We start from the raw sequence: 14,942 nt of genomic DNA, 5'->3' as shown, positions 1-14,942 counted from the left end.
TGCTCAAATTTAGTTCTAGAGACATCAGCAGGTTTTAATAAACCACCTACAGATGTCTTGTTCCATAGAAATCAAGGAGTTTACATTTTAAATCTGGACTGATTTAACTAGCAATCAAGTGGCATGATCACACTTGGCACCAATAGTTGCCTCATATTTATTCATAAGTTAATGAGCAGATATTATTTTGTTTTCAAATTTATTCATGGTGCTCAATCACCTTTTCCATCTTGTGGAACACACACACACACACACTCTCTCTCTCACTTTGTGAGAAAACTGAAAGGCAAACCTGAGCAATTGATAGTCCTACTTCAGCAGCAGAAACACAAAGTGAAAACTTCTTGCTTTGTTCCTCTGAACAGGTACACTAAGAATTAATTTATTTTTCATACTATGACAGAAAGGAAAATACAGTAACATATTGTTACTAAATCTGTGTCCTCGCTTAAGAAATCCAGATTTTAATAGTGCCAGTTCTGAGGTGAAAGAGGGATTTAGCATGCACTAAGGCTGCAGAGAAGATGGCTGTATTTCTCCTTAAGATCCAACTGTAGCTTCTCAACAAGACTTACTGAAGGTGTAAGGTCTGCCCACCTCCTGTTTCATGAGTGTTTTTGACCACAAAAGTCTTGGCTCTTAAAGGTGAAAGCCAGGAACAAAGAAGTCAAGTGCTCTGAACTTCACCTTCCAGACCTTCAGCTCTGCACATGCTCTCCAACACAGACCTTTGGATAAAACTGGGGCATTGCCGTCCTCCTTGGACAGGAAATAACTGTTCTCTTCGCCCATTCACATGTCTCATCCACAGCTCAGGATCATGCCTGTACCTCAGTGCTGGCTTCAAGGACCAACCAAATCTATCTCTTTGTAAGGCAAAGTCAGTATCTACTGGGGCAGGACTCTCAGATGAGGCTGGGGAGCAGATCCCAGGGGAATCTAAACACTGGGGCCCTTTCTCCCCAGTCACAGGACAGAACTCTATGTCCAGATAGAATTCACTTTACAAGGAGTATTCTTTCCATTCAAGTGCAACAGTTCTCACAAGAATATATCTTCTTCCCGTCTCTCTTTTCCATCTAAAAAAATACTTGGAAAAGGTGTCTTTCTCTTCAAAAGGAACCTTATGACATTGCTTCTGACCACCAACAAAATTTTTAATACAGTCTCTTTTCCTATTTATTCTCCATGGCATTCTTGCAACAAGATGTAGCAGGAATGTCTTGCTTTTAGAAGAAAGGACATCTGAAGTAAATACAGAAACAAAAGTGGATGAACAGCTCATTCAGGGAGTGGCTGCTGAGGAATGGAAGGAAAATGTGGTTTTTACAAATGTAGTGCTTCCAGGAAAAGCATGACAGAAACAATTCTCTGCTTTGGGAAAAGACCAAAGATATAGGTATGTATAAGGTTGATCTGAGGAGTGATGTTACTTGTAGCTCAGAAGGTGAAAAAAGGCCTTTTAAAAAAACTAGGCTCAGTGGAGCTTGACTATTCAAAGGCAATACTGTCTAATTTTGAGAAGGCAAAACAGAATTACTGGGTCATTGACAGTAAGGGCCAGGACTTCACTTTGCTTTTCTCTGCCCTGTGTTGAAAAAACACGTGTAAGGTGGGACTCCTGAATTTCTGGTTATCTTGACCCTAATTTACAAGGAGCAGCAATGTTTAGTCACAGACCTCAGATGATATTCCAACCTTTCTGACAGAAGGTATTTATACAGGAGTTGACCTTGGCACAAACGATGTAGGAACAGTGAAGCTGGATTTAGCCAACACTCAACACAAATTGCTACAGGATGCATTCCACAATGGAGGGTTGCAGCTGTGAGATGGATAAAACCCCCTCCTTTGGACAAAGCAGCACTGCGTTGGCCCCTGACGTGATCTGCTGCCTCTGCTAACCAGCAGTTTGTACCGCAACCCCACCCTTGCAAAGCCCATTTACAACAGCTACACCCACTGTCAACAATTTGGAGTTTTGTGCATGTACAGGACTGGCGGAATATAGTCAAACCTTAGATTAACTATAATTGCATTAGAAAAGGTCTTAAGCCATATCAGATGGCTCTAAAGGAAACAAAAAGGATCAGCTGATGTTATCTATCTCCACTTAAGCTTGTATTTTCTTTTAGAACATGACTAGCGTTATGAAGTTTACACCTCTAACTAGTTATAACAGGATTAATAATATTATTAGAACAAGACTAGTAATATAATTAATAAAATGACTAAAATAAAATTAATAACTTCACAAGACTTGTAAGCTATGGGACAGCTAGGACTGATTTCATTAAGATGATAGTACTAAAAAAAATTATTTAATTTTAATCTGCAAAGCAAAGAAATTCTGATCTTCTCTAGCTAGTCAAAGATTATGTGATTCAAAACACAAGCAAATCACACAGATTTTTTATAATATGTCCAAAATGGATTACCAATACATGACAAATATTATCCAGGAATTATTATTGCATGCTTCAGGTAGCTATTTCTTACTTCTTGTACAGCGACTAATAGTAAAACGCTTCTGAGCTTTTTAAAGTGAAATTGATCTAAGTGGCTGGAAGAAGTTCGTGGTTACCAATGACATAAATTTAGTTATCCAGTTCTCTTTGAGGAGCTCTCCATAATCTGAAGAGCTAGAAATTGTATACTTAGGTAATGACTCTCTTTAAAATTAATGTATGTATTCAAAAAGAATATCAGCAAAAAATAAAAACAATTCAAATGGGAAAATCTTCTGGGCAATTAAAAAGTTTTGGGGAAAAAAAGATAATATATTAATTCAACTTTTACTGCCAAACTTTATATAAAAAAACACCTTGTATTTTGAGGCAATAATAAAAAAGAATGTTTTAAATGTTTACTTAATTATTTCATCCACTTTCTTTTATATGCTGCACATATGCCTTCATTTCTGCACATTGCTGGACATTGCACTTCTGGTTAAGAATGCATAGCCCAGGGAAGTTTGGAAGATGTTTCTCGCTCAAGTATCTGAAAGAATTATCAAGAACCATGAGAGTATTTGTTGGTTCTTTCAAGGCACTTCCAGACAACTGTTGCAAACCAGGAGTGCTAATGAATTTATAAAAACATCAAGCCTGAATGGGCACACAAACTGTACCACACCTTTGAATTTTTTTGAAGTGTATAACCACTCTTAAATCTTTGCAATTAAAGGGTATAATATGCCTACTGAATTTCTTTTGTCCCAAGTGCAACACGTAACTGAACCACGTTCTGAATGTTAATAGTGGAATGATATAAAAAGAAGGTCTTGTGCCTTACATAACTCATAATATTATGTAAATAATAATTTTATCTATAAATATGCAGCCTGCATTTTAAGTTCCTGAATTAGATTTTTATTTTATGGCTCGCTTTTAATCAGCTTAATAGGAGTGTCTTACATATTTCACAAAATATTTTCAAAATGTTCCCTTTTTTAATGTTCTTTTCTCAGAAATATGTTATGTATGTCATCACAGTCATCTCTTATTTAGAACATATAAATCTTTACTATCCTAACTTTATTATTAGCATGATCTATCTATGGATTCCTGCTGAAATTTAATACATTGCATAAAGTTCTAAACCCTAAAGCTGGCCACTTTTTACTTCACATGCTGAATGCAAAGCTGTTTTTCTTAGTACCTGACTGACTTTTCATAATCCACTTGAGGAAACAGACCAACCAAACCATATTCTTGATGAACAAAACTTGTGCAATTTCAGGGACTGAGAGGGGTTGCACACTTCTAAACTCAGTGTAGATTATACCACTGACTCACATGCTTCCCTTGTCAAACTCAAGTCTCATAAATGTTATCAGGATACAGCAAGAAAGGAGCCTTAATTTAGTTTTACCTGCTTCATCTCCAGTGGTTTCATCCTACTGAAATGCAAACATTCTAGATTGTCCTTCTTATTAATTTTGAACATGTATTCTTACGTGTGTTCCTATTTTTCTGTTTAGTGGATTTCATAAATGATAACAGAAGATACGAGATATTTGGGGACTGGACTCTCCATCAAAATAGTGAATTCTGGCTCCTCAGTATCCTCAACGCTAACTTGCTTTCATTTTATATGACATGATATATTCACTTTCAAACCACATCAGTTTCGGGGGGGGGGGGGGGGGGGCAGAAAGAAAAAGGAGCTGTGTGTGAAATGTTTAGCTAGGTTTAATTTCCTTCCTGTGTCTGCTGAGTTTTTACAACATAATGAAAAAATATGAAACACAAATAAAGGAAAAGATCACTCACCATCAGTCCATGAACCAGAGAGATTTTGTTATGTGACAATACGATCATCATCACACACTACAGCTTTTATCCACAACTTTGAAATAACTGTGTTATCCTACCACCTTGACAAATTCCATTTATATTACATTTTCCTCAGGAATGAAAAAGAGTGCTGTATAAAAAAACCCCAACAACCTAAGAGTTTAAGGACCAGCTGCTTCTGTTTAAGCCCAACTGTTTCAGTATTGATGCAGCATAGCTAGGGCATGATGTCATTTGAAGTGCTAGCAGAATATACCCTGGTTGATCTTAAAAATATGTAGGGGTCTACCCTCTCCTCTCTGAGTGTGCATAATTCCCATCAGTGGGAAAGGGAGTTGCCCACATGCATAAAAGAAGATAAAGCAGGCTAAATGACCATAGTGGACAGAGAGGTGTGTAAGTTCTACTGAAAAAAGGCACAACTATTTTCTTAATATTTACTTGTTCTTGCTACAACATAGCAGCTAGTTTGAAAAATTGAAGACAAGAAAGAACAGCCTTCAAATGATTTTTGTTTGCTTTCATATGACCCTATGAGATAGAAATCATTCTTTTATTGGAGTTCTTCCCTTCTCTGCCTCCATCCACTCATCCACCTGTCCATCCGCTCCTTCCCTCCTGTTGTCCTATGGTTTGATATGCATGTATGGAGATACTTGTATTGTATATAACTGACTTAATAGAAGCTCTTCTTGTTTTAAATTTGCAGGGAGAAGAAAATCAATGTAATAAAAGCTTCAGCTTATAAACAGAAGTACAATGCACATGTTCACAGTCACACAGAAAGAATAACGACACTTATTATCTAGCCAGTCACTTAAGAGGATGTCACAATATGTACTATTCTGAATGCCAAGCAACAGTGAAAATCTTAGTGATAAAATTCTCTCAATGTCATGGGAACATGATTGTCACTTATCATTATTGTACATCTCTCTATTTCTTCATATATCCTAAACTGCCTATTCTTACATAATTCAACACATTTAATAATGTAGAAAATCAATTAATATTTACTGACCTGTCTCTGCTTCTCCGTGATGGGAACGCAGCATTACAGCCAGCCACTGTGCAGACATGCATCTCTTTTAAATGAACATTTCTGTAGTGAAGCTTCACACTGTAGGAACTCTTGAAACTTTTCTTGCACACATAACAGATCTTGGGGTCTGGGCTGGAGCACATTTCACCTTCTGGGGAGAACTTCTGAGGGCTGCTGTAGTTGAATGTAGAAGCAAAACTTTCATGAAGGGCAGCCATACTGGCACTGCCCCCATTGTACAGTCCATATTGGCTCATGTAGAACATGTCATATGTAGGGTCTGTATACTCTTCCTTCACCTTAATGACATCCTGGTTGGAAGAGTCATTGTGGTTTTCATCTGGTCTGTCACTGTGCATCATAGATTTTTCACCAGGTTCATGGAGATGATCATCACCTTCCATGGATTCCTCACACAGTTTGGGCTCTGACGATTCTGACTCATTTTCATAGTCTCTCTCATGCTCCTGGTCTTCTGATGTCATGCTGTCTGCTCTTCTTATGTCTGGTCTGGAAATACATCTGCTTCTGTCACTTTTGGAAAAGTCTTTCACAGACAGGCCGGGGCTCATCTCCTCCTGAGAATGGCAATGATTGTCATGACCAATGTCATTCACCATCGTGCTGCTGTCATTCACCTCTTCGTCTTCATCATCAAACTCATCTGCAGTATCGATAACTTCCTTTTCAATTTTAACTGGCATGCTTGACTTCCTTGGCTTTTTCTTGGGGGCAAGGTCCGCGTTAGGCTCTGGGGTGGGCATCAGCACTGAAGGTACTGATGACTCTGAAGGAGGAGGGGGATGCTGCTCCATGCCACTCACTGCTGGTATTATTGGACTGGTAGGGAGTGAGGTTGGAGGACTCACCATCTCTCCAGGAGTAAGTAAATTTCTGTAAAAAGGAGGAACAGGTTGGACAGTCTTTAAAGCTGGGAACACCAGCTGACTGGGAAGAGGGTTCTGTAGCACAGGATCTAGAGGAGGAGTGGTAAACCCCATTGGTGGACGCCCAGGGCTTGTTAAAGTTAGGCTGGATTTTGTACTTGCTATGACTGGAGTGGCAGCACCTGATGTAGCACGAATTAGATCTTTGTCACGGTTATTCCTTAGCATAGGCATGTGGAGGCGGGGATTGGGGTTAGCACTGTGGCGATTGCGGCTTCTGAGAGAGCTGAAGACCATGTTGCAGCCCTCAATAGTGCACCGGTGCTTGATCTTCAGGTGAACGGCATTGTAGTGGATTTTAAGAGTACCTTTGTCATAGAAAGTTTTGCCACATGCATTGCAAAACACTCTTCCTTTCCTGGAGGCCGATCCCATTCTCCTCATTCTGTGAATGCGGAATGAGCTTTTAGTGTGTTCTGTTTTTGATAAATCGTTGACGGGCGTAGGTGTCTGAACAGGAGAGACACAGGCTGGCTCAGTTTTGGGCTCAACATTTGTGATGCTGGTCAAAGCATTCCTGCTGGATGTTTGCTCATTCTTGAAAGGCGTAGGGGAAACTTCAGATTCACTGCTCTCATTATACTCATTTTGGGTTGTAAGGCTTGGTTCTCGGAGCCTCATAGCTGGCTGTTCCAGCAGGAGGCCGTTTGGAGGCAGCCCCAGCAGTGGAGCAGAGACTGGATTTATGTATTGGAATGGAAGCAAGAATGCAAGACTATTCGGGATGTTTTCAAAATGATGAATGCTGGAAGGGTTGCTATTCTCCAGGTGAGCAAGGAGACTTGGGCTCCTGGTGCGATTATTGCTTTCAATAAAAGTCCTTATATCTGAATCTGTCTTTGAAGATGGCACAGCCACAGCCTGCCCTTCTTTTTCTTGAATTGCCATCAGCTCCACGATGGATTTTGTTTCTCCAAATCTCAGAAACTGCTGAAGGGTAATGATCTCTTCTTCCCTGGACATGATGGCCCAGCGGTCCAGCACCTTGCCTGCAGCATCCTAGAGGCCATATCAAAGAAACAACAAAGACAAACACAAAGAAAAAACTTATTGATTCTGCATAATTATTGAATTCAATAGAAGGTGCTCTGCTGCCTGGACATGAAACACTAAGCTCAAAAAACAACCATGCAAACAGCGTTAATAGAACTCGACCAAAAAATGCAAACTTTCCAGCCATGCAAATACAGTAATTAGAGTCACAGTCAGAGAAACAGATTGAGTTTAATAATGTCAGAGCAAACAAAATTTAGACCACAGAGCTCTGTGATCTAAAATGCTTTCAATGCTTGTATTTTAACAACAGTGATCTATGTACAATGCTACTGTTTAGCATACATTAGTGTAAAACACAAACTGTTGCTGTGCACTCTATTGTAAAATACAGAAAATTGTACCTTAATCGCTATTAAATGGTGACACTATAAGAAAGAGCTAAATAAATGCATCTGATAGATTTGCTTCTTAAATATGAGCAGACATAAGACTGAAGTCACTCATGGGCAATCTCACAAGAAATTTTGATGCAAGGCAAAAAGTCTTAAAAATAGCACATAATACTTGTACCTTACTCCTTTTTTTTTTTTTCCTTTTTTCTTTTTTTTCCCATGACAGCAATACTGAAAAACATATTCATTATAAACTTGCATCAAAAGGTAGAAATTGGGGCACTGGTTTTAAGCATAACTGGACTATTAGTGGCAATTGATTGTAAGCTTGTAATCTTGGTACACTTTAGACTTAAGAGATTACTTTTTTTCAGCCTTGTTATAAATGACAGTTAAAAATATGTAAAAAGTAAGCATCTGATGGATGTAGATAGCATAAATGTGTAAAAATGTTGTCTCTTAACATTGCCTTCTGATAGCAAGGGAAAAATCCAGAGAGAATACACATCAGTAATCACTAGACTATCTGTTGTTAAATATACATTAAAAAGCATTTTACACTTTCATTTTTGCTAGTAAGCATGAGATTTGCCTGAAGGTAGGACTTAAAAATTCTGCAATGTAATGTCAGGCAATCCATTCCAGCATGTATTGATAAAAACATATTAAAATACTTATATAATGAATACATCATTTTATTGGCATCTTTCCTTTTGGGCAAATGCTGGACATAACATCAGCACAGTAACTATAACCAACAGGCGCTGTTGCAGGCCATCAAAACAGAATTATTCCTTGTTTCCTCATGCATTAAACAGTTTGAAAGCCTTGCAGATACTCCACCGCACTGTCTCTGATCTTTTTAAATCTTGAATCTCAGCTTCAGAACCTTATCTGAACATTTTGGGCTACACACTATTGCGAAAACCACTAGCTCTTGTTTGATTATGAAGCCTGCAAATACTTTTCTTCCCCACCTGCTTCCCCTGCCCCAGTCTTATTTATTTCTTTATCTTCAGTCTTCAGAGGATTGATTTCTTGTCTCCCCTCACATTTCCTAGAGTACTGGAAAATGCAGTTTGGCCCAAATAGTAAAGAATATATTTATTTGATTACAGGTGATTTTATTATTTCAGTTCTGATCTATTTCACTTCTCTGGACACAAAGTTAATGACAAAGGTCAATGCAATATATGTTTCGGTACCTTAGGTGCAACTGTCAAACCTTCAGAAAGGCTCCACACATAACCACCCACAATCAAACCTTACAAGACTATGAAACCCCCAACAGCAATTAATTATGGAAAATCTTACCCAGCTAACCCAGATGGAAAGCCCCAGAAACGATCTCTATGCAGAAAATGTTCATCATGTATTTACACAGCAGGAAACACTGTGATGCAGATGCTGGTCCTGGCTTGCAGCATTAGTCAGGAAATCTCTGCACCTCTAAACACCTTTAAGCACTGTGGACATCTCTAATTTCTATGCCCTCACAGTTCTACCTGTCTGTTGGAACAGTATTTCACAGACCTGTCAGTACTATCTAGTAGATATCATCCAGAATAACAAAAAAACCCCCACCCAACAACAAAACAATGTGAAACAATACAAAACCAAAATGGGGCAAGGGCAGGGAGGAAAAAAATACCACCACCAAACAATCAAAGGACAGGTTCATATTTTAAAGCTCTAAGATTCTATTTTTTTCCCACTCAATTAACTTTGGCTACTCTCCCCATGAGTGTGACCTGAAGCTTCTTACATTTACTACTCCCACAACTTCCAGTCAGCCATACCAGCTTTATATTTGAGTAATTCCTCCCTGGAACTGCAAAACCAGACTCAGTTCAGATTTTGGTCTCCAGGCCTTCACTGTTACCTCTGACCCAATCTATACATACACATTTCTGATCCCAAGCCACAAGTATTAATTCTTTCTAACTGTAACTTGCACTGTTTGAAGATGGAAATAACATCATCTAATTTACACTGCTTACATGTATTGACTTAAGATTCCTGTCTGCAGCCAGCTGCAGGCTGCTTTATAATGTACTACTGGTACTAATTTTGTTTCGTTTTTGCTTTAATTTGTAAATCACTCACAGGCTTATGTAACAGATGGATGCTTTACAAAAATGGATATTTAAGTAAATAAAACTTAAATATAGCCAGCAGGATAGTAACTAATGTGAACAGTAGGTAGAGAACGTGTAACAGACTCCCACACATCAGTGGAAGGTGGTATTGCACAGTCCCTCTCCCAGCAGCAGCACAACCAGCTCCTTGCATGCACAGGACAGGCAGCCATCATCCAAATGTGGGGGCTCCCAGTACGCTTTCAGGGAGTTATTCCACAGCTTAACTCATAGAAGCTGGCAGTTGGCTACATGAGCTACCCCTCAATGAGATGCTACCACTCTTTGTTTCATTTAGTTTAAGGATTTGCAACTAGGATGGCCAGACCTTCAGCAGCTGCAAAGTCCCACTGACCAGAGACACTGGCAGTCAAGGGTGTGATTGTCATGGGTTTACTCTCACTGTCAGAGAAACAGCAGGGAATCAGACAGCTCTTAAATGATCACTGCATATTCCTACGAGTTATATCAAGCTATATTTTGTTAATTTTCAGCAAGAAGTTATTTGGCTTTTATGCCCCATCAAAAGTAAAGAAAATTTCACAGATGCCTGTATTTCATAGAAAACACATACTTACGGATACAGTGCAGCATATACTTCAATATTTACATAGTGATGGCTTTCCATAAATCATTGTAAGTATGTATTATGCAAAGCTAGATAAAGAGGGAATAGGAATGTCATTTTTTGATAAAACTTAAAATTAACAAAAAATCTAACCATTATCCCCTTTGAATTAAGCTATAACTAGCTAGGGATCTCTCTGTATATGGTAATACCTGATTAGAGGTTCAAGTCCTTTCTTACATGTAATCGATTTCTTGTTTCTTACAATCTCTCACAGTAAATTTTCTCCCCAAAGCCATTAAATCATATCCACATTTAAATATTTCATGACAAAAGGTTCCAATTTATATTACTTTTTTCAGCTCACAACTGATTAAGCCAAGCCTCCTGTGACAATGTATACAAGGAAGTCAGTGAATATAGAGATACCACTGCACACTTACAGCTCTAAGCCAGGCAACAGACAAGTAAGCCCAACCCCTATGGCATACAGAGATGCTCTTCCTTTTTTGCTCAAACAGCCTTGTTTTTAATTTAGTTTTATTTTGTATGTGTGGGTAACACACTCACAATTTCATATGGAGAAAATCTTTTAATCTCTAAATCCAATTAAATTAACCTCCAAGACATAACCTTGAATCTTTTCTTAAATCTAAACACACACTTGACTCCATTATTTGTATAGGTATAGATTCATATACAGACACATACTACATTAGATCTATAAAGTAATGTCATGGTTAATCACCCTAACCACCCTGAACCTGCCTTCTCATTTTTGCTGACCGTACGTTAGGATGAGATGTGTCAGGATATGTTAGGGTACATCTCTTAAACTTCTGGGTCAGACAGAACAGGTGATGACGGGTGTCATGATGACTATCTTTGATGATACGAACAGACTACAACAGAAGATGGACACAGAGATCACTCCCATTTTTAGGAGCTTAATTTGGGAGGATTGTGAAGATGAGTCTTCATTTCCTGAGTGCTTTTAGGTTTTACAAATTTCAAGCTTTCAACTCAGCTTTAAAACCTCCCAATTAAAAACCTGTCTATTTAGAGAATACGACAGTCTAGACAAAGATATACTATAAACATACACTGTAAACCTTGAACTTTTGTTATAAAATTAGTTTAATAAAACTCTCACTTTGTGTGGGAAGCTCTATTGACTCCTGTGCCTGTATTACCTGTGGGTAATTTTGTATGTCTAAATTCACACAGACACATGTATGTAAATACATGAACGAATCACAGACTTTTTGCAGTTCTATTTTTACCTTACTCATTAACTGCTTGGCATAGGTAAAATGTATATATACACCTGGCTGAATACATTGTGAGACATGATTATACAAGAGCTGAGATTAACAGAAAGGTTAAAAAAAAAGGTAAAAATTGCTTCTTAAGCCTTATATTCTGGGAAAAACTCAGGGATTACTTTTGGGCACTATTGTGATAACTTCTGAGAAGCACTCAAAGTTACATAGGAAAACACATTGCTGGCCTTCATATTCTAGCAAGTTTGCATATGTACCATAAAACTGCCACATTTGATGCAGATCAGCTAAGTATCCATGTTATAAAATACTACATAGATACATGTTTGATTAAATAATTAAGCGAGCCTAGTGTTTATCACAATTCTTGCTTCTATAAGCACTTCTTAAAGAGCTATGTATTTTCTAGCTGATCTCAAAGAAACATTTTGAGTGCAGCTGTAACAGCTGAAAAGCAGACAAAGATATTCATTTGGTCATACTATAATTGCAGAGGATGGTTTTAATTAGGGTGTAGACAGAAAAAAAAAGTCAACATTTGTTTCTAATAAAGAAAAGCCTACATGATTTCCATGATTTAGGGATTGTTGTTTTTGTTTGGCTGAATTTCCCAGGAGCATCTCTTTGCTTCCCAATTACATTTCAAGCTGTTACACTATGGGTAGTCCTACTGCTCCTGGGGGTAAAAGTTCCCAAAAGTGTGCAGCAGCACACCAACTCACATTATTACAGATGGGGCAATGTGCAACCTCTTGCTCATATTGGCTACTCCCACTGACCTTGGCAGGACAAAAGTAAGCCCTACGTCTAGTTTTCCATAGAAATGTACACTCACACATACAACCACATACTAATTTTCCTGATAGGTGCTCTTACCATGCTGAACCTAACTCACCTTTGCTCCTGTAAACATGAAAATGTGTGCATACTTGCTCACCAGGACTATACATGTGCAACCAATATGAGATTTAACACACTGAGCCTGCAAACAGCTATGGTTAAAACTTTTTCCCCCTCATCTGTCAATTACCCAGCTCCCACCAGCCCCCCTTCACCAACTAAAACCATATGAACAAACTCGTGTTTAAGTGTCAGCAGCCTCCTTGAGTCTCCTTGAGTTACAATGGTGCAGCAGGAATAAACACAGTGCAGCACTACCAAGTTCTCAATCAATAATGGAAATCTTTATCTTTTGGCTTCACTGCAGCCTACACACTGCTAGAAAAATCAAAAGTGATAGATCTTCTTGCCTTCCGACACCCCCTTTCTCTTACCTGTTGGGACTTGTTTTCTTTGACCCAAAGACACAGGGTATGCATGAGGATACCAGCATGTTACAGCGGGGGAAGAGAGGAAGGCTGTCTTTCCCCAAAGTATCACTGAGAATGATACTGGCAGTATGTATTCAAATGAACAGTAACATGAAGGAGATTTTATTTACTTTTATGAATGTTTATATTTACTTTTGCTGCCAGGTCCTTAGACTGCTTTTGCTCCTTAGACTCCAGGTCTCCTGCATTCAGCAGCAAAAAGTTTTTGTGTCTTGACCAAAAGGACCCCCAAAGGCCTTTGCAGACTTCACTAACTAATACTGTAGACACTGGGTCAAATCTGGCTGTACTTTAGATCCAGAGTAATTGCACTTGAAATCCAAAGTAATTCAACTGACCATGTTGGAAAGTAATTTTGACATAACTTAACCCTGAAGCATGATGTGGAGCCAAATCTGTTTGAATATATACCGAGTGTGTACCACCATGGTGGAGCACAGCGGCTGTGTAACGACGCACAGGAGCACTGCTCAACGGTTTTGGAGTGAAAGTGAGGAACACCATGTCCTGCTGAAACTGCAGATGGAACGTAAGGAGGTGGAATGCAATAACCGCAGCTGAAACCTAGCCAGGACACCGCCGTTAACCACCCACACTCTCACTAAATGGCCTACAGGGTCTTTACTGACCAAAAGTATGCAGGTCCTCTGTTTTATATCTCATCCCAAAGACATGTGCCAGCAGCACAGACCCCTGCACAAACAATCTGCTGGAGCACTGGTTCTGGACTAATTTGCAGGGAGTGGAATGAAAAAACTGGATTCCCAACACACGACTCCTTTTGGAGACTGAAATTCCTCATAGGGCACCCCAACTGCACAATGGCTTTTCATTTTTCAGGTTCACCAGCCTTAAAATACATTTGAAAGCACTGCCCTCAGAGATGATGACACTCTGTCAAATGCCAACTATAAAGCATCCATGCAAACTGGGGGGTAGGGGAGAGAGTCTCTTACTGTTTTCAAAAAAGAAACATCAATCTGTACTGTTTCCTGCTCTTGATGAATGTGTATTCACCTCTGCAACTCCAGTAGAACTATTAGGATGCAAAGGCACTAGCTTTAAATGTGTCTGATTTTTAAAACATATTGTTTGACTTTTGATAAAATATTCACTTTGTTATGGAATGCTCTTGATTATAGACCAGATAAGAATGTATAATTCACAGGACAATGACTTCTTTTTTTTTTTTTCCCCTGAATAACACTGCATGCAGCATTTTTATTTTTAAAAGTATGATAGATCACTGTGGGGTTACAACATATTCAATTACAACATCTCAAGCTTCATTTAATCATAGCAACTACATCAAACCTCTTGATTTTTGGGTGCCTGACAAGTTTTTTTCACAGTAAACCTCTGTCCACACTTGCAGGAAGAGAATCTAAGCACAGCCAGAGCCTGACACTCTTCTTGCGTTTACTACTTTTATAGTTGTATAACTCCTATGATGTCAAAAAAATTTGCTTTGATTTACAAACAACTGTTATGCTGGTCACAGCTATTAAATGGCAAAATCTGTCACTAATTGTTAGTGGCGGAACTCCATTTAGCATGGATACACATTGATTCAGTAGCTTTAAAAAGATCCAAAGTATCTTTCAGCAGTTGTCATTATCTCATTATTTGACATTTATTTTGAAATATCAGTGCCACTTGCCAAGTATTTTGCCCCTCTCCCCCAAGAACTGCAAAAATTTTCAAATGGAAACATTTATTTCTTTCACCATAAGTTCTGGCTGAGACTATGAAAAGATTTTTAAAGACCAGATGCTTTATGGCATATGCTCATGAAAACATTTTTAATGCACACTAAAGATGAGGCTTTTTTTCTTCTATTCATCAAATGGCAGAGTATCAAGGTTTTATAGAAATTGGGTATTCGGTTTGCTTAAACACCTTGAAATCCACAACCTTGGAGCCTAAGTATAGAGGAATATTTTGATA

At 38.6% G+C, this 14,942-nt stretch overlaps 1 protein-coding gene across 1 annotated transcript in view; it reads right to left on the bottom strand.

Annotated features, from left to right (window-relative positions):
• The window catches only part of BNC2 (basonuclin 2), a 232,645-nt gene that overhangs the window by 17,167 nt on the left and 200,536 nt on the right, over positions 1-14,942 (bottom strand). The window contains exon 4 of the mRNA XM_040579928.1: positions 5,320-7,286. Coding sequence (XP_040435862.1) covers positions 5,320-7,286 — 1,967 coding nt within the window. The remainder of the gene's footprint in view (positions 1-5,319; positions 7,287-14,942) is intronic.

The sequence above is a fragment of the Falco naumanni genome, chromosome Z (assembly GCF_017639655.2).
Source record: "Falco naumanni isolate bFalNau1 chromosome Z, bFalNau1.pat, whole genome shotgun sequence".
Taxonomy (NCBI): Eukaryota; Metazoa; Chordata; class Aves; order Falconiformes; family Falconidae; genus Falco; species Falco naumanni.
The sequence above is the reverse complement of the archived record's forward strand: the minus strand, read 5'-3'. Positions and strand labels throughout refer to the sequence as shown.